Genomic DNA, 20,387 nt, shown 5'->3' with positions numbered 1-20,387 from the left:
CACTCAACTTATTTTCCTCTTCATACCTCTATCACCATCATATCTTCCTTTAAGGACACAAAATTGCCCTCAAAATCACCTCAAATACTCCTATCAATGGAGCATTAATGGTTGTAATACAAAGGTTCCATAAATCCACCATTCCTCTTATTGCTACACAGCTACCAAACTATTGCCATCTTACTCATCCAAGATCCTGGAAGATGCACTACCACCCTCTCTTAGTGGTTTCTCTCTTTACACCTTCTACCCAGCTTCATCTTGATGGAGACAATATTAAGACCCCTCCTTAGATCTTCCATACACACTTTCTTACTACATCTTTGATGGATAAGAACCCTGCAACCAAAACTCATCAGCAAAACAAATACCAAATCTCTAAGGTCCTGGTGTGGATTGCCTCCTTCAGTGCTCTACCCACACACTCAAGATCTTCAAGCTCTGATACCAATTTGATGCAGTGCCAAAACCAAATGCTCAGTAGGATACATGTTGATCCCTTCAATATCCATTAAATAAATTCCATTGTTAGAGGCATCTCATGAAGCAAAACACATGTTTTAATACAAAAATAACAGTTCTTCTCCATTCACATATTCTGATTTCTATATCTGATTCCATTGTTCATAACTTCAATTCTAAACATCTTCTTGAAAAACCCTTCAGTGGAATTGTTCAAAATTAGACCTATTAAAACATATCCAAGTCTTAGTACAATATAATGTACCAATTGCAAATTATACTGTCTGCACCGAGACCCATTTTCTCTATCATAAACCAGAAACAAAACTGGTAACCCTTCCTAAAGCATCACATAACGTTCACAAAACAAATTCAAATAACCCCAAACCAATTCCACATCATCCATTTGTGAGTCTAGTTTCCAAATCTGTAAGCGATTAATTTATCCAATACATAAATCAATATATAAGCACAAATCTTTGCCCGCAACACCATTGAAAGCATTTAAAAACAGTTTTCTCTCAAATTTTCATAACTTTCACAAATCTAAATAAAAATGATTCAAACCAATTGGAAATGAAATTTAGTTCACATATCTTTCCAATAAATATTATTAGAGGTCCTGAATTTCTAAAAGATGTCCGTACCACACGCTACAACATGACTATATTCAGAGAATCTTAAATCTGCAAATACCCACTTTCACCAAAATGCTCATAACTTATTCATTTCTTTATAAAATTGAACCAAACCAAAAGCATGAGAAGGAGGATTCATCATTATATCTATCCATTACTATATTACATGGTTTCCAGGCTATACAGGGCTGTACAAGGCTTGGAAACAACACTAAAACTAAAACACCAACCAAAACAACAATAGAATGCACCAAAAATGTATCAAAGTATTTCCTCTTCTTCAATATTGATTTGGTTCGACCATACAATGGCATTTATATCCATTTGACAGTTAGAAACCTTCCTAACTACCCCCAAGACCAACCATATACTTTTTTACATCATTTTTGTATTGTTAGCAACTTTCTCAATGTTGCATTTTACAACTTTTTATGCAACTTTTACATTTTTGACAAAATGGCTTCATAGCCTTTACAACTTGACCCAAATACAATATAAATGATTCAAATGGATTTAAATATCTCAAATAAGGAATTTTAACTTTCTCATGTTCTTGTACTTTAGGTGCTCCTGCACCACCGATGCTTCAGACATTAAAATTACAATGCACATGAAATAATGACTTCATGCATATGCTGCAGTCTCGAACACCCTTAACCCAATAGATGTAACTTGATATATACAAAAGAGTGTAAGCCCAAGGCTTGGCCTTCATAAGCATTATATAAGAGGTTGGCCTCTGTGACTATTCCTGCAGACATTTCCAGTTACACCAGAGAGATCAAGAATTGATCATTATATATTTCAACATATTTAAAGCAGAGCCAGCGAGTGGATGGCAAGAGATAGGAAGTATATAAGATGCGCATAGCAGTATATTGATATTTACTATGTGCTTGATATTCTTTTTCACAATCAGTCATTGCCAATTCTTTATTCCTTTCTCTTTATTCCTTTCTTTTACCAGAAGTTATTATTTACTAGTATCAAAGTTCTTTTTTATAGTTGCAGCAAAATTCATAGAGTTATTTCTCAAAATATTAAATAAAACCAATTCCACTAATATTTTAAACACACACCATAAATCTATTTTCTACCTTTATCATCTCCAATTGCATCAACTGAATCAGCATATGGTATTTCCATTGTAATCAGTCATCAGTAGAAAATGCTTTTACCATATTAAAAAGCAGATTTTTCATAACCATGCCAATCAGTGCAATACATGATAATCATTTGGTCACCCAGAAAAATGCTGCAAAAACAAAATAGCAGATGAATTATACTTTTGAGGCCATAACAGCCTAAATAGAATCCTTTTAACATAACTGAGTTCCGATGAAGCTAGCTCATGATTAGTATCACAATATACAGAATGAAATGAAATTTTGTAAAAGACTTGACATGCACCTTTTACCGTATCATTCTATTTTGAGGCAATACACAGTAGAGGTTTAAAAGCCAACAATAATAGCCTTCACTTTTGCAAAAAATCAGGCTTCGTTTCCAGGCTGTGCTGCTCCAACTCCAGTAATTTTTATGTGTGGCTGAGGTTCTGAAATATCATAACCCCGTATTCTTCTTTCCTTTTCTTATCTACTATTTAATATAGAAATTTTGGCTTTCTGAAAATTGGAACTGGGGATTCCTCGTTTCTTTCTACTTGAAAATTCTCACAGCTTCCATTTAGTTGCTACATCACTCATATGAATTTTCGATCTCTAAGCTATCCATTATTGTAGCACCCTTTTTCAACTGTTGATGTCTCAAGTTATTTTGTTTTCAGTTTCTGTGCATATGAATACAAATATTTCCATTCAGAAGGTCCTTATAGTTAAAATCACGCCGTGCAGTTCTTCTACTCCTCCTTTGCTGCACATTATCAACTTGATTGGACCCTTCACTAATGTTTCCATTGATTGCCATCATTATATCAACTAAAGTCTGAGAAGTCATGTCATTCTCTATGATGTTTACATTTGAAGGAACTAGCTTTTGATTTGTGTTCTGGTCATTTTCACACATTTCAATGTCTGTTTGTTGGTTCTTAGAAATTACAAAATCTGATTTTAAACCAGCTCCCACAGGCTTGCTTGTACCGTTCTCTCTCTGTTTAGAAACATGACTCTGATCCATTGTTTCCATAAGTTTGTTGCTGAGAACATTTTCTGTAACAGAACTGGAAGGCATTGATGATAATGTTCTTGCAGCAATGGCCATAATTTCATGTTGTCCTGTATCAATTTCTTCAGGTAGATCATAACTATCCTTTCCAATAAATAGTGTAGAAAACTTGTTTTTTCCCGGATCATCCTCTGCCTGTCCAGTCACTGCACAATTTCCTTCGCAATTTGATTCAGTTTGATTCTCTTTCTCACAGATCACTTTATTTGAGTCTTTTGTAACTGATTTGGCCAGTTTTTTCTTTGCCACTTTTTCAGGATTCATTGAATTTGAGTAAGTCTCCATACTGTTGTCACCAATAATCATATTAACTTGCTCTATAGTAGTAGGCATCATAACCTGCAATGCTCCAGGTTCATCCCTTCTATGTTTTGCATTTTTAGCCTGGTGAGCAGATTTGATTTTCATGCCATTCCGATCTGATAAATTTTTAACTGATTTACCCTGGCTTTGCTTTAATCCCTTTCTTGATTTCATAGAGTCTGAAGAAATTTTCTGGGCTTCACAACTAATTATTGAGATAGGACCACCTTGCTGATTGTTTTCTGGAGTTGTCCCACTGCCATGACTGTTAGTGGTGGTATCACCAATAGATGTTGTGACAAGCTGCATTGGTTTGTCATTGTCCTTTTGCTGGGAAGGTACTCTATGCTTTCTAAATGATTTTGTTTCCTCTATTTTATCACTCTTATCTGATTTAGCCAAGGAAGCATGCAGTTCAGCACTTGAAACAAAGGTGCCCTCAGAACCTGTAGGTAAGGTCATTTTAACTTTCATCAATTCAGGACCATCCATTTTCTGGTTTACATACCTGGGTTTCTGACATGATCTAGTTCGCTTTTGTGTTACCCTCTTGGCTGCTGGATTAGAATACCAAGGATTCCCAACTTGATCAAGATGAATCGATGACTGAGTTTGACCAGTGGGGTATAAAACTAGCTGTGATCCACTGCCAACATTAAGAGAAGATAAATTTTGTAGCTTATTATTTCCTCCATTGTCTGTTTTTGAATTGGAAGTTTCTTTTTGAAGTAATGCCTGCCATTTTTTTCTTTTAGTCCTAACTGTTTTGGGACATGGCTGGCAACCCCCATCCCCCATAGCACTGGGCACACCTTCAGAATGGCAATGACCATGATCTTGGTTTTCTTTGGCAGAAAAATCCTTACTGCAAAGGAAAATACATAAAATAATTCACTTTTTTTTTTAAATCAAAGAAACAGAGCACTTGATTCTACCAAGAAAAATAATGCACATACATACCAATTATACTGAAGATCTTTCTGCTGAGCTGTATGATGAGCTTTCTTCCTTTTCTTAGCACTGGGAAACAGAAAAAGAGGATTACTTGCAGAAAGAAAATAACTATTTTTGAATAAACTTCTAGAAAACAATCCTACGACAAACTATAGAAATAAATTTATTTATCTGTCATACCTAGGCTTTATATTGTTTTCTTTTACGTGTTGACATCTTCTCTTCTTGGCAAGTGTTCCACTGACAAACAAAGGGAAACACTGTACTGTGTAAATAGTATTAAAATAAAACTATTTGAAACTGGTCAATTCAGCTTTAACGAAAGTCTAATAATGGAATACCAATGCACAGAAATTATGTCTAGTCAGATTGGGAAATGAAGACAACCACCATTCTAGGGAGCTTATATTCTACTTGTACAGTCTATTAGAAAACCAGAGCTCTCCCATGGTAAGCTATTGCCAATTATATAAGTAAACATACCCAGGTTCTTCCTGCATATTTCCCTCAGAACATGACCCTCCCTCAAATTCAGTGTAAAAATCATTGGGACCAATTGCCGGTCGTTCTTTATTCCGTCCAACAAAATTTGAGATCAATGCTGCTTTTCTTATTTTCCTAGCCTTTTGAGCAGCAACCAATTCTTGTGGATGTAAAACCTTCCACCTCCTGCACTTGTTATAGTTGAAAGATATAAATAAATATAACAAATAATGGTCTTTAATGGTACATACAATCAATAAGGATGTACTTTCCATTATGCGCACAACTTCAAAGCTTCCTAAAGACCTTATCAGGCAAAAATAATAATAACATTGCAAAGGAAATGATAATGACACCAACCGCCTGCATTGATTGTCAGTGCGAGGAGGTACGGAGATTGCAACCTTGGACCAGCAATATCCATAAAGAGAAACTGCTGATTCCAGTTTGGCATCCTCCTCTTCCGTCCATCCTTCCAGCTTAATTGAAGGATCCAGAACATTACACCACCTGTCTCGAAATGTTTGTTAAAGAGAGTAAGTTTTAACAGCAATTCTGAAGAGATCTTTTCCAAACTGTATTATAGCTCCAAGGTAATCAAAATGTAATTTTGCTATCACAAAGTAACAGTAAATTTTGCAGAAATACCTTTCTCTACATTGAACTTCAGTCCGGCCAGGTACAAATATAGCAATCTTCTTCCACATTCTAGGCCCATAAAGCAGGACAGCAACCTTTAGCCGCTTATCCTCCTCTACAGTCCATCTTCCAACTTTTTTCCTATCTGGTAAAATAGACTTGCACCATCTACACAATTGTAAAAGCAGAAAACAAACTAAATATATCAAAAAAAGAAAGCGTAAACATCAATAAAGAGAAATTTGTAAATTGTTACCTAATCTCAATAACACTGTTTGACACTGTAATATATATATATATGCATGTTCAAATAGATGACAAGTAAAAGTTCCATATGGTTTTTAATCGTATTAAGTCAATTGCCCTTCTGCAGAATATAATGTGTACCTATTTAAACATTGAGCCCCTGTCCGTCCTTCCATATTGGCAGCAACAATCTGCCAATCATTCTCCCCAAAAGTTTCAACAACTGCTCGAAGTTGGTCATCTTCTTCATCAGTCCAATCTTTCCGCATGATGTGAGCATTGAGACTGCGTTGATATCTTGACAAGCACTGCGAAGGTGTTTTGTTAGTGCCCAACATGTTTGAAATCTGTACCCAGTTATGAAGTCCATTGTTTTGTACAATCATCAAAAGCTTTTTGTCTTCAACTTTTGTCCATGGACTGAAATTAATTAATGGGTCTTCGTTATTTAGCCATCTGTGACAAAGAAGCTAGTTTTAAAATTATTACCAGTAAAACCACCATCAGATATTCAATCAACCTGTACACTAAAACAGCATACAACATCAAAAGATAAAATGTAAACAGAACAGCCTGGGATACTACAGACCAAAAATCCTGACCTTGACGTGGAACACCCACTTTTTAATTTTGGAAGTAGATAAAGATGGAAAGAAGTACTTCAAGAGTATTGAAAGCAATTCAATTTATGAGATCTATACTGACCACTGTGATCCGAACGAAGTCCCTATAATATTTGCACATGCTTAAATATGTTAAGGTCTAAAACATGATTGCATACTTTACTAGTATTATTCAAACATTCATAATTCATGATTTCCTTGCTTATACCCAAGCAAGCAATTACCTTGCTTCACAGTCTGCACCAGTGTGGCCTGCAACATATGTGGATGCCAAGCGTTGCCAATCAACATAAGGCAGAAAAGATCTAATATTTTCTGGAGAAACTTCTGCTTGTGAAATAGCTAAAATCTGCTCATCCAAATGGTTGACATCCTCAAAGTTTTCCTCGGAGCTGTAAACATTGTTGAGTTAAATACTTATCAATCAAAATGGGCAAACTCAAGAAAAAATATGAAGTCAACATTTCAGAAAATGTTGACACAATGAGAGAGAGAACATACTTCAAGAGATCCATTGATTGCCGTACAAGAGTTTCCTGCATCTGTTGCTTCACACCTTTTCCAAGGTTATCCCTCTCTTTCTTTGACCACTTTTTCCTTTCAATTGTTATAGGAAAACTCTTCTGTACTATGTTATACTTTACAACATCTTCATTTTCAGGAGGCCCGCAACATCTGTATGTAACTTTGGTATCTGCAGGCTGTGCAATCAAATATAGTAAAATCAAAGGTCAAAGTAGATCCAACACTTATAAGCAATAGGTTCAGAAAAGACATTACCGAATATGCCATATGGAGAAACATGATAAAATTAAGTCATGTACATAATGTTTTATCCAGCAACTCAATTAAAAGCATGCATGCATATGGAAAAGTATACAGAGCAACATAGAATTCTATATGCAGTTTATAATTCAGTGAAAAGGTGTAGAATATATGAGAAAGTCATAATATAACAAAACTTTGAGGAGATTTAGGCAAAGCATAAAAACGAAAATGTGAGAAAAACAGAAATCAAACATAGCTGCACAGAATAAAGCAAACAAAGGAATCTGAAAATAATCTATTAAAAAATAACAAGTCCTCATCAGCAGAGAGTATATCTGTAGAGTATTAACAGCCTTCCAAATTTCTTAAGCAACTCTTAATAGAAAGGGGATTCTTAAGAAAATAGGAGCTTTGTACTAGATACATTATTGGATGGGCAAATAGTTGTTTGGGGATTTTTCTAAATGATGGGCAGACTATTACGCTTAACAGAATCAATTATTTTGAATCTATCACTATTTATAAAGTTTACAAACTTTATGATATTTTATTAATACTTGACAAGACATGCCATTTCCCATGGCATGTTTTAGTATTGTTCCCATTTTGAGTATATGTCTTGAATCAAAAATACTAATAAATGGCCTTCTTTTGCCCATTCGCGGGCCTCATGCAGTGGAAGTCATTAAAATAATAAAACATGTTATTTTTAACATAACATATGTTGAAAGTTTGTTTTTTTGGAAGTCACCACAAACTTAGCTTCGAACTATGACCAAAAGTTCAAATTTTTATTCAACAAACCAGACCTCAAAATGACTATAAATTAAACTTCTATTTGATATTCATATTGCAGACCTGGAAATGACTATTGTTGGGTTAAGGAATACTTAGGTTGGTTACAAGCTTTGATAATTCTCTGATAGTAGCAACAATCATCTAGGAATACATTGTTGTTGCTGATTACTACCTAGACATGATGGCTACTACTTGTCTGGGAAAGATTTGGCACAATAAATTCGATTCTCCTCCACAAACCACAGGCAAGGACTCTAAAGTCTAAACATATCACCCATATATGGCAGATGGATTCTATCATTTGATGCCATCTTATGTTCCTATTTTTAGATGATGATTTGATTTGATGCTATGTTCTATGCTGATTTGATGAATGGAATTGATAATTTTAAATTATGTTGCTATGATGAATGTGACAATGTTATGTGGTTCTAAAATTCAAGAATATATTTGAAAATTTACATTTACATTATATTATAATATATATATGTAGCTGTCCCCTGTCGTCTCTTGCTCCATCCAAAAAACAAAACTGTCCTGGAAAGCTGTTTCCTTGTCTCCCATCCCCCGGTCCCGAAAACTTGGGGTAACATAGCTGGAAACCCAAAGGCTTTAAGAATTCAATAACAAAGGACCTTTCTATTTGCTAATAGGCCTTTTCAAAATACAGAAGAACAATCACAGAATTTTGCCCATCTTTTTTTGCCAATGAAGAGCCTTCCAACTGGTGATAAGATTTTCAAGTATATATCTGCCCTATATAAAGCCAGTTTGAGTAATGGATATAATTTCTTAAACAATCCAGTTATTCTTCTAGCATGAAGTTTAGCAACGATCTTATAAGATAAATTTAACAATGTTATGGGTCTCCAATTTTTAACCTGAGACTTAACTTCACTCTTTGGAATGAGTTTAATAAGTCTTCTATTAATCTGTGTACCCAGCGTACCTTTTTCAAAGGCCTCATTATAAAGATCAAACAATTCCAGATAGGCCCAATCAATGTTTTGCTAATAGAATTCAGCAGGTAGACCATCAAAGCCGAGAGATTTGTCATTGGCCATGTCTATGATAGATGCCTCAGTTTCCTAGACTGTGATGTGGCATCTAAAGTTTTTGTGCTAAAGGGGGATCTTTTTAGGGATCAATCCCAGACATTTATCAAGGATTTCCATGTTTTCAGCAGAGTGCTCTGAGGAGAAGAGATTTTGGAAATAATTAAAAAATATACTTTTAATTTCGTCTACATTTCAGGCTAGCCCCATATCATCTTGAATTTCTTCAATGAGTTCCCTTTTTTGCTTGGCTCTGATCAGATTGAAGTAGCTTGTTCCTTTATCACCTTCATGTATCCAATTCATCCTAGCTCTTTTTTTTGGCTTCTAGAATTTATAATTTTGCATCTTCCTCAATTTCATCTGAGTCTGACTCTACTAGCATCCAATTATCATTATTGTTTCTTTGTCGTTACAGACCTGTTTCTTGGGAAATTAGCTTGGATTGCAAAAGAAGTTCTTCCTTATTCTGTCTTTAGCTCTTTTTTGTCCCATGATTTGGAACATTTTTCTGCAGACCAACGTATGATCAGTCTACCATTCTCTGCAATCCAGGCTCTAATTACAGAATTTAGATAGTTGAGTTGCCATTTTGATAGCTTCCAAAGTATCATGATCTTTAAGCAAGGAGATATTGAGCTTAAAGTTACTTTTCGCTCAGGGTCTAGCATACCCTCCACAGGACTCCTCAATTGGTATAGAATACGTGATTGGAGAATGATCTGATATAGCAGGAGTGACCTTAATGGGAGACAAACCTTCAAAGACAAAGAATGAAAACGGGGAAGAATCAGCATATACTCTGTCAAGTCTATAGAAGACTCTTTATCTACCCATCTGGTCATTGGTCCAAGTGAACCATATATCAGGAAAAAGGTCTTTCTTTCTATTGATTAGTTCCACAAGATTCAATCTTCTTTTCGTCTTGGCCCAAAAGAAGTGCTCATTACCTTTCCAAGAATTCTTAATACCTACACACTTGTCTTCCCAAAATTCTACCATAATAAAATCCCCAGCCACTATCCAGTGGGCTTTGGGAAGAGACCTTGCTAGCCAGTCCCAAAGAGATGCTCTGTCCCCATAGTCACTGGGGGCATATATATTTCAAATGCTAAGGATTTTATCTTTCCAATTGCGAGCAACCCAGACTTCTCTACTGCAAAGAGAGACACCACTACTAATAATGTATTCTTCCCATTTGGGTACAACAAGGATGGAAACTCTCCCTTTCCCTCTGTCATGAGAGGATGTAAAGTGTTTGGTTTGAACCCATATGAACTTTATAATAGTAAAAGAGTAATAAACTGCTATCTTAATTTCTTGTAACAACACATGGTCAATATTTTGCAGTTTGTTTTTCCAGTCTCTAACAAAACACTTTCTATCTGTCATCTCAAGACCTTGAAAATTCTAGCTTGCAATGTCCATCATATTTTGGATTAGGAGGGATTTTGGTTTCTATAGAGCTTGTTGAAGCAATCAGGGAATTCTGCTTTTTTGGACATGTTACTCAAGTTAGCAGACTTGGAACTAGAACTTCTTTCCATGATCTTTCTCTATTTTTTTGTAGCTTTTACTAATAACATCTGTCAACCCTTCCTCATTAGTATTATCCAAAGAGTGAGGTGCAACAGCTAGTTAGTTATTGGGATTTTCCTCTTCCATGTTAGCAGAAGCATCCATGGGTATCCTTATGTTCCAAAGGTGTGTCTTTGGAACCTCTAGTTTTATCAGCACTCTCTTTGATGATCTCTAGAGCCAATTGTTGGGCATTTTTCTTTTCTTGGGCTCTTTGAATATCGGAGGACACGTCTGTTTGATCATGGTTTAGGGATATGGGATGAGATTTACTACCTTTCGTGTGAGGGATTACAACTTACTCATCTTTAAAAAGAGGATTTGACAGAGAAACAAATTTGTTCCTCTCCTCTGTATTAGTGCCTTCAGAATTTTTTAGGATCAAATATTATTTTGCATAACCCAAAGAATCTTTGCTATGGTCAATGTGTCCATTATTACTGTTAGGGATGTTTTGTGTATCATCCAAGGAATTAAATTATTTTTGCTTAATAACTGCAACTGATCCCTTTTGATTAATCTTGAGAGAGGGTCAATCTTTTCTAGTGTGCCCATTCTGTTTACAATGAAACATGCATTTAGGCTACTGAGTAGAATGAGTTCCTACTCGAAAGTAGTATCTTCAAAGTTTAAAGTATTTTTTTCTGGTATGCAAACTTCTGGCGCTAGCGTAACAAGTACTCTAGCATATAAATGTGGTAAAGTAAATTTGGATTTTTCCACTTGCAGAACATTGCCAAGTGGTTTAAGAATTTGGGGAACAAAAGGCCATGGTTCTGGTTGTTGCCCTCTAAGTTCAATCTAGTTAGGGGATGAACAAGCAGCCACTTGATCGAAGTTACCTTACGGGAAATCCCTAAACTGACACTTCCCTATGTTCCATAAAGTTCTTTTCAACACTCTTTCTTGCATAGCATGATTGTTTAGGAATATAACAAAAAACATTTTTGTATCACATGACATAAATTAACATAGATTTCTGATTTCTTACCCCACACATTCACCAACCAATCATCAACAAATTTTCATGAAGTAATCCTTAATTCATTGCAACAAAGAAAATGGCCACATTTTCCAATCTTGTTTGCTCATTTTTATTAGTCATTCTCGTATCCTTATTTGGGGAAGAGATAAAGTCTTGTGGGTAACAGAAGAATCCTTACTGTCTCCTCATTTTTCAACATTTGCAGTTCCAAAAATTGGCTACCGTCTTTATCTCCATTAGGGTTGGCCCCTAATAATTCCCCTATATTCACTTAAGAGACAACAACGACCCCATCCAATTCGACAGAGGGTGGACACAAAACCTATGTATCTTCAGTGAGCACTTATTAAAATGAGCGGTTCTCCAGAATAATAGTCGAGTCCTTACTTTCCAAATTCAGAGGTTGCACACCAGAATGAGTCAAAATAACATTCTCTCCTTTATTCTCATAAATGCCATTCCCACCATCTCCCTGCCATACTTGGTCATTTATATCCATTAAAAAATGAATAATTGAACTGAAGAACAAGGCTCAAGGAGCCGAACTCCTCAGGGCACCAATGGGGATCACACATGCAGGGAGTAAGAATCGTTAATGGAGGAAAGAAAAGAAAAAAGAGAAACAAAGCCAAAACAAAACACAAAAGAAACAAAGATGACAACGAATGCATGACACAATGATATGCAAGGCATACAGACACAAATCCCAAAGACAGATGGAACTGCCAGGCAATATGGTACAACTCTCAAGAGGCAACATGTCACCTTTACTCCCAGAGCCGTACTATGCTGCAGAGCCTTCTTTTCTCCCAAAACCTTCAAAAGGAAAAAGGAAAATCTCATCACATCCCTTGTTGTTATCTCCTCTATGAAGTAAAACATCCAAGTACCAAGGAAGGCCCCCTAGGGGGTTCCCATGACCTTATTTAGCATAAGATTAAATCACTGTACTCATCCTTAAAATCCTTACTAGCTTCTTTGGCAACTTAAAATGATGCCTTGTTGGCTAACTGATCTAATTCTTGTTGATGATGTCAATACAAATGTCAGGACTCTTATCATATAATGCTTTAGCTTCCTCCTAAGTTATTATTTGCATCATAGGAAAGTATGGCATTCCAAAAGTTTCTTTGATTGCCTCGTCATTCAAGAATTTACCTTTCCCTTGGCCTTGGTTGTCTTGGTATTTGGATCATAATTTTTTTGCGCATTCAATCAGGAGTTCATTGCACTAGATAGCTAAAGGTTGCATGGTAGAGTCCAGTTCTCATTGTTTTCTCCGTTATCTTTGAAGGGAGACAATATTTTGATCCTTACATTCTTCTCTTTAATTTCTTTACATCTATATGCTCCCTATTCGTATCCGCAACTTTTCTCCATTTTGAAGCCACTGAAGACTCAGATAGAAACCTTTGTATAGCTTCTTGACAATTATTGTCCTTCCTATGATCCCCTTTCCTTTCGCCATGCCTTTGTTAGAGCTCAAAATTACTAAGGCATTTTAAGGACTTAACAAAAATAAATAAATATCGACTTAAGATCCTTGAATTAATCTCTTACATCCACACCCTAATTTAGTGATTCTATCCTTTGAGAGATGTAACTAAGCAAATATGTGGATTTAATGATTGTTGCAAGTTGACTTGTGGCATATTGGGTTTTGTTTGGGTTCTAGATGATTCTATTTGTAATAGGCCAACTTGTGGCCATGCAAGTATTTAAGGAGGGATTGGGTAGTGTTGCAGGCATCTAGGGAGTGTGAAGTCATCTCGAGAGGAGTAGCTGAGGGTTGTGAATTGTGGGTAGAGCTTGTAGCTACAGCTTTGGAAACAAGAAGATTGCTTGGTGGCTTGCGAGCACAAGTTTAGATCTTGCTTGGGTTTTCTACTAGATTGTTGTGATCTGGGCTAGTTAGGGTTGGTTGGATCTTGTGAGGTCTTGTAGAACTATTACTGTAATTTGCTTTTGCATTTGGCCGTAACCGAAAAGGTCTTGCAAAATATTGCATGTAAACAGTTGATTTATGAATAAAAAGTTGAGTTTGTTATTAGATCTTGTATTTGTGTTGTGTTTTTGCTTTGTGATATTTGTTGGGAACTAAATCGCCTCCTTTGGGGGTACATCCGGTTCTGCACTGCATTAGGTGGTATCAGAGAGAAGGTTAATTTGGTGGGTGATTGGTATGTGATCGCAGAGAGTTCATGTAATTTGGTTTGCAGATCCGTATTCCCAGACTTGTTATTTGTTCCTAGTTGTTTGTGCGAGGTGGCAGGTTGTGATTTGACTTGCAAGCAACTCGGGTTTGTCACAAGGTGCTCGGGTAGGATTTGTTGTAGAGGATTTACGAAGATCTTGAAGGATGCCTCCAAAAATATTGGACCCTAGGGCGATTGTAGATCTTTGTGATGTTTTGGAGATTAATATTTCAGAGAAGGTACGCTCAAATTTCAGATCTGAGATGGAGTTGATGAAGAATGATATGGTTGTTGAGATCATGAGAGCTATAATTGGTGTACTTAGGAATGTGGGTATTGAGGATGGTTATGAGGAAGCTATTGAAGACTTTGAAGTTGCTAGATTGAGTGGTGAAGATAGAATTGATTGTGTTGAGAGACTTGTGGAAGATAGAGTTGGTCGGTTGGATAGATTTGACACTTGGTTGAAGCTGGAGCATAAGATGGATGTTTCTAATTTCTTAGGTACTTTGAATCCTAAAAACATGATTGATTGGATTGGTGAATTGGAAGACTACTTTCAGTTAGAGGATATTGGAGATCCGCTTAGAGTGGTTGGCACAAGCTAAGTTGAAAGGACATGCAACTTTGTGGTGGAAAGAATTGCAAAGAGATTTAGAAGAGGAAGGTGAAATGAAGATCACTCATTGGAGGTTGATGGTGATTAAGTTGAAGGTTAAGTTCATTCTTGTTGATTATGAAATTGAGTTATTTAAGAAGCTGCAAAATTTGAAACAAAAATATATGTCTATGAGGATTATACTGAGGAGTTTTACAAGTTAACAGTTTGGTCTAGACATAGAGAACTTTCGAAGGAAAAGGTGGCTAGATACATTAATGGTTTGATATTCAATATTTAGGATGAGATAGGAATGTTGAAGTTTGATTTAGTTGAGGATGCTTATAAATATGCTCTGAAGGAAGAAGATAAGTTGAAAAGAAGACATCAAGATAGTTCGAAGGGAAGGAGAAGCAAGATCACTTGGTAAAGGATAAGCAGATTGCTGAGGATGAACCAAAACCCGTTGAGAAAATGAAGGGAATGGGTAAGGATGCATTTAAGGGTACTTGTTTTCATTGTGGCGAAGAAGGTCATAGATCTTTTGAATGTTCTAAGAAGGTCGGTGATAGAAGAGATACTGTGGTAAATAAGAATGTGGGCTCGGTGTATGAACCTAAGCAGGAGGGGGATAACTTGCTGGTTCATCAAGTGTTGCTCGGTAAGGAAGTATTGGAACCTTGTCAGAGGCATAACTTGTTTAGGACTCGTTGTAAGTCTAGTGGTAAATGCTGGAATGTGATTGTGGATGGTGGTGGTACCGATAAACTAGTTGCTGAGGAGATGGTTCAGAAACTTGGCTTTAAAAGAGTGAGACATCCTTGTTCTTATAGGATTGGTTGGTTATAAGAAGAACATGCTTTGCAAGTGAGGGAGCAATGTCTTGTTAATTTTCAAATTAAATAGTATGTTGGTCAAGTGTTTTGTGATATTGTGGACATGAGTAGTTGTCACATATTACTTGGTAGACCTTGGTAGTATGATTGTAGGGTGTGCACGATTGCATCAAGAAAGTATTTACAGTTGAGAAGGGTGGCAGGAAGTTTTCATGGATTCCTTTGCAAAATGAAGAACTTGGTGGGAGGAATTTGAGTTTTGGTAGGCAAGTTGAGCTAAAGGATTTTGAAAGGGTTAGAGATCAGCATGGAAAAAAAGACCTATGGTACATCGAGGAAGGACGTGAAGAAGTAGAGTCAATAGTTGTATATTGTTGGAAAGGGTTTGCAGAAGTGGAACTAAGGATAGAGTGTGCAAGTTGAAGGCTCAGAGGACATGTATGTGAAGAACCAACTTGGGGTTTATGTGTTGAATCCTGAAAGATGTTCTTCTAGCTACTAAGAGCATCTTTTTGCACCTAGGGTGTCTGATGCAGGAGCATCCTAGGGTAGTTGGCAATCTTGTATGTTGGAAGTGCTTTAGACCTTGGAGTTCGATAACTCAGGTGAAGAAGGGTTGATGCTAAGTCATTATGAGGTAGTTCTTGGGATATAGTGTTGCTTGAGGAACATAGTGACCGAAGGAACTCGTTGAAGCTTGTGGTGCTCGGTGGATATTTTGATCGATGAAACCTGTGCTCAACGATGCTTGGCTTGCTCGATGTTTGTTGCCTATGCTCGGTGTTTTGCTCGGACTTGGTGCATTTAATGTGCGTAGCGTGTGATTGTGACGTGGAGCAATCGTTGGGATGTGTGTGAACCTATTTGGGTTTGGCTTATTTATCCTATGTGTATTTAATGATTGTTGTCAGCCAACTTGTGGCATATTGGGTTTTGTTTGGGTTCTAGATGATTCTATTTGCAGCAGCTCAACTTGAGGCCATGCAAGCATTTAAGGAGGGATTGGGTAGTGTTGTAGGCATCTAGGGAGTGTGGAGTCAGCTCGAGAGGAGTAGCTAAGAATTGCAAATTGTGCATAGAGCTAGTAGTTGCAGCTTTAGAAACAAAAAGATTGCTTGGTGGCTTGCGAGCACAAGTTTAGATCTTGCTTGGGGTTTCTACCAAATTGCTGTGATTTGGGCTAGCTAGGGTTGGTTGGATCTTGCGAGGCCTTGCTACTATAATTTTCTTTTGCATTTGGCTGTAACCGAGAAGGCCTTACAACATGGCATATTGCATGTAAAAAGTTGAGTTTGGTATCAGATCCTATATTTGTGGTGTGTTTCCTCTATGGTGATATTTGTTGGGAACTAGATCGCCTCCTTTGGGGGTACATCCAGTTTTGCACCACATCATAATCACAACCTTTGGGATATCTACGTTGTCTTGTGGATTTTGACCACAACTGCAATAAAATCAGCACTCCCTCTTAGCTAGGGAGGAATCCATTTAGGTTGTGTCACAATGACTATCCTTGAATAGGAGCTGAAAGACATGGTCCACATTTGCAGTGGAGTGATGGTGTGAAAAGGTCACAATAGGACCCGAGTTGCACCTACAAGTGCTGGGTACGAACACTGAACCCGTTTCAGACCAGACAGGGTTCTGGAGTCGCATAAGAGTAATCAGTAACATAGACAGAGAGATACTAACAAAACCTACTACCCAATACTAGATTGAAGGGGGTACAACAAGCCATTTTAAAGGAGAGCAGCTGACGATAGAGTTCCTTTGATTGTCAAACTTCTTACAGGTGTGGTCAGCCAGTGGTGAGCTGTGAAGGTAAGATCTCCTAAAGTGATCATGTGCAGCAAGATCCAGATAGCAATTGCAGACTTGAAAGTCTTTTTAAGCATTGAATTCAGTTTTCAGTAGATCTTCAACTCAATTTTCAATTCACGTGATGTACTTTCTCCCCATGTCACTCAATGAGGGGTTGTTCGGAAATTGTGTTAGTCCTTACATGGGTGTTTAGTTTTTGGAAAAGGTCTTAATATTATCGTTAGAATAATATTGAGTGAAATGAGTTTTAGTAACGACTCACAAAACTATTTTAGGAGTGAAAATAATTATTTAGGAGTGTTTGTTTATTTGTTTTATGAGTTGTTAACGCAACTCATATTATAGGGGAGTGGTTCCTTTAATGCAAGAAAATAAAATGCCGTCAGTCTGTATTGTGTATTAAACGGGAGATGAGATAGAATATACAAATAGTATTGAATTGTCTGAAATGTTTTCAACTGCAGCCTATTAATTAAAAAATAATGAATTATCAGATCTGTAGCCCAAGAAAAAACCCCATAGGGAAACTTATCTGAGGAGGAGCACACCACAGCCCCTGTTCCAGCCAAAATGGGATTCTCTGTAGTTGCTCCATTGAATTTTGATTTAAGGGAACTTTTTGCAGGAGGATTTCACATGCCTGCTGGACACTTAATAATTTGTTTATTTATTACTTTGTTGATGGGAATGGAAATAATGATGTAAGGCTCTCCATTGGCAAGAGTGAGCTATCAAAGTTAGATTATCTTTTCTTGATGATTTATATATTTTCTTGTTTTTCTCTATAATCTATGTTGCCTTAAGCATTGCCAAATCAGGGTGAGTATATATATAAATTCATGGAATATACCACTATGGCTAGTATGGTTTCAGGTATGCCCCAAACTTATAACAGCATAACCAACTTGGGTACCCAACATGAATTATTCATGCCCCTTGCTGCTTTGGCTTGGGAATATCTGAGTTATATCTTACAAAGACTAATCACTATATGTTTGGTTCAAAATTCTCTTCAAGATCTATAACTTTATAAGTACGACGGTTTAAATGCTTCTACTTTCTTCTAACATAGAGGTTGAGTAAATAGTCAGTGTTAACAATAAGAAGTAAAATCAAGAACAAGTAGTTGATGTAGTGTATAAATCGGAAGCCAGATAAAAAGGCAAAGATAGATACCTTCTAAGCTTGTTCTGGTAGCTTAAATTGCTGACTTGTAAGTAAATATATTTTCATCTTTCATATAAGATTCTCTAAAGGAATAGAATCTTTTAAATTCCAACAAGGTAAAACTCATTGAATGTCTCTGACTCTCTAGGCAAACCACTTATCATCTCAAAACTAACATTGGAGGCTTTTCCATAGAGGCAAATGATTATGTACTTGAAGCAGCTTATTGGAATCAATAATATCCTTAAAGGGATATGTTTATGATTCTTGGTAGGGGGAAGAAGAGCTTGTCTTCTCTGACACTTGCCTTTTTATTCATAGCTTGTCATAGTGATAAAGGGAGCTTATGAGGCCTCTGGATGCATGGCACGTTAAGTCAAACAAGCTGCACTTGGACTTTGGAGTGGTCATGATTGTTAGATCAGGATAACCATAGAAGAAGGGATTTCTGTGGAAGGCTTTCATAGTCATTCATAAGGGTCATCCTAGTGCCGAAGGTTCAGAATATGCACATTTTTAAGCTCAACTACTACTCTTTAGATATTAATTTGACTGTGCATGAAAATCACCATAAAAACACAACTTCATGTTTTTTATTACTCCAGGGCAATGATCCTCAACGGTAAAACTCAGAAGCCTCCTCTTTGTCATGCAATTATTCTTATAACCAGGTTGGTTGTGCTCTTGCCACTGAACTAATTTTTCCTTGTTCTTTTGCTTTACTAATGAGTGATAAAAATGTATTCCATGAGATGCTCAGGATAATAGGAGATTCTACTGATAATATCTTGATTTTAAAAGTAATTTTGGAACTATTTGTGTCTAAAATGAGGACTTAATTTCACAACGCACATAGGCTAGAGCCTACAATACAAAGGTAAATCGTGAGCCTCTTATCTGGGAGGTCTTGGCTTCAAATGTACTCGAGTAAAATAAATAAATCATCAAAACACATAATAATTAATCTTGGCTTTGGCATCTTACCAAAATTAAAAAATTAAAAAATATCATAACACACATAAGTCTTCATCAAATCATGAAAATATACCATAACTATTGCCAAAAGTTAGTGTGGCATGCTTGTATAGACTTGGTTCACAGAGTTGCCTCAGTCAACTGAATGGAACCACTAATATCTCTGCACTTTTAGAGCCTTGATCCTTGTCGAAGACTCAAACCATAAAATAATTGAATAAACTCCTGCGAAAGATCCAGAAGCAATTTTACAAAAACATAAAGGAAAGTAGCATTTCTTTCCATTGATAGTAACATCTTTCTATGTGTTTTGTAATGGCGAATCTATCTCTTTGCACAAAATCTGAAAGACATTTATCAACATGCAAAATGACTGTTTCACACTCTGAAGTCTTAGTTTCCATAAAAAGAAAACCTATGTTGTTCATTTTGTTCAATAAGATGTGAATTTTTTGTTTCTTTTTGTAATGCCAATACAACTACATGTAATCGACATCTAGCATATCGATTAGGGCATCATCATCTGGAATGTATTTTAAGATAAATTCTTAATTGCATGCTTGAAATCCATTTTGTACCTTTGGTTTGTATAAAACAAAAGGCAAACCCTTGAGTAATTCTGTAAAAGTCTGGTATTGATTATTTTATGTTGACTGGTAGTCTGTCTGCTTGTTTCTATGCTTTTCTATGGCAGATTAATGAAAAGCCCACAAACTTGAACAATGTGCTAGATCGACTGGAGGCAGAAAGTTCGGGTTACAATAATGTTCATGAAATGTCTGAAGATGTGAGACTTGTTTTTAGGAATGCAATGTCATACAATCCAGTGGGCTCAGATGTATATAAGTATGCAAAAGCTCTATTGGAGTAGTTTGAAGAAAAATGGAGAAATGTTTTGGAACCAAAGCTTAATGAACTGGTATATTATTTTTATGTTTGTTGATATTTTTCATCAATTCAATCCAACAGTTATGGTTGTAATATATTAAAATTTTATGATGGAATTGATGAATCTCATAATTTAGCTTAATGCAATCTGTAGTTGCCAGCAGAGACTTGACTTTATCAAGTACACTTTA

General features: G+C 36.3%; 1 protein-coding gene across 3 annotated transcripts in view; it reads right to left on the bottom strand.

Moving 5' to 3' along the window:
• Positions 1-1,357: 1,357 nt before the first annotated feature.
• Positions 1,358-20,387, bottom strand: part of LOC149580756 (uncharacterized) — a 36,055-nt gene continuing 17,025 nt past the window's right edge. For 2 of the 3 annotated variants that reach the window (XR_016354205.1, XR_016354206.1), the window contains 11 exons: positions 7,034-7,233; positions 6,757-6,924; positions 6,051-6,365; positions 5,673-5,831; positions 5,385-5,534; positions 5,025-5,210; positions 4,722-4,781; positions 4,548-4,607; positions 2,511-4,452; positions 2,198-2,355; positions 1,358-1,851 (listed from right to left, as the gene is read on the bottom strand). Coding sequence is in view for 1 of the 3 variants with exons in the window: in XM_089793472.1 (XP_089649598.1) it covers positions 2,883-4,452; positions 4,548-4,607; positions 4,722-4,781; positions 5,025-5,210; positions 5,385-5,534; positions 5,673-5,831; positions 6,051-6,365; positions 6,757-6,924; positions 7,034-7,233 (2,868 nt within the window). In the remaining 2 variants the exon portion in view is untranslated. The other variant, XM_089793472.1, reaches the window with a different exon arrangement.

Source organism: Cupressus sempervirens, chromosome 1, assembly GCF_028749045.1.
Source record: "Cupressus sempervirens isolate cs-2001-9-10 chromosome 1, ASM2874904v1, whole genome shotgun sequence".
NCBI lineage: Eukaryota > Viridiplantae > Streptophyta > Pinopsida > Cupressales > Cupressaceae > Cupressus > Cupressus sempervirens.
Note: the sequence above shows the minus strand (reverse complement) of the source record. Positions and strands in the feature narration are given on the sequence as shown.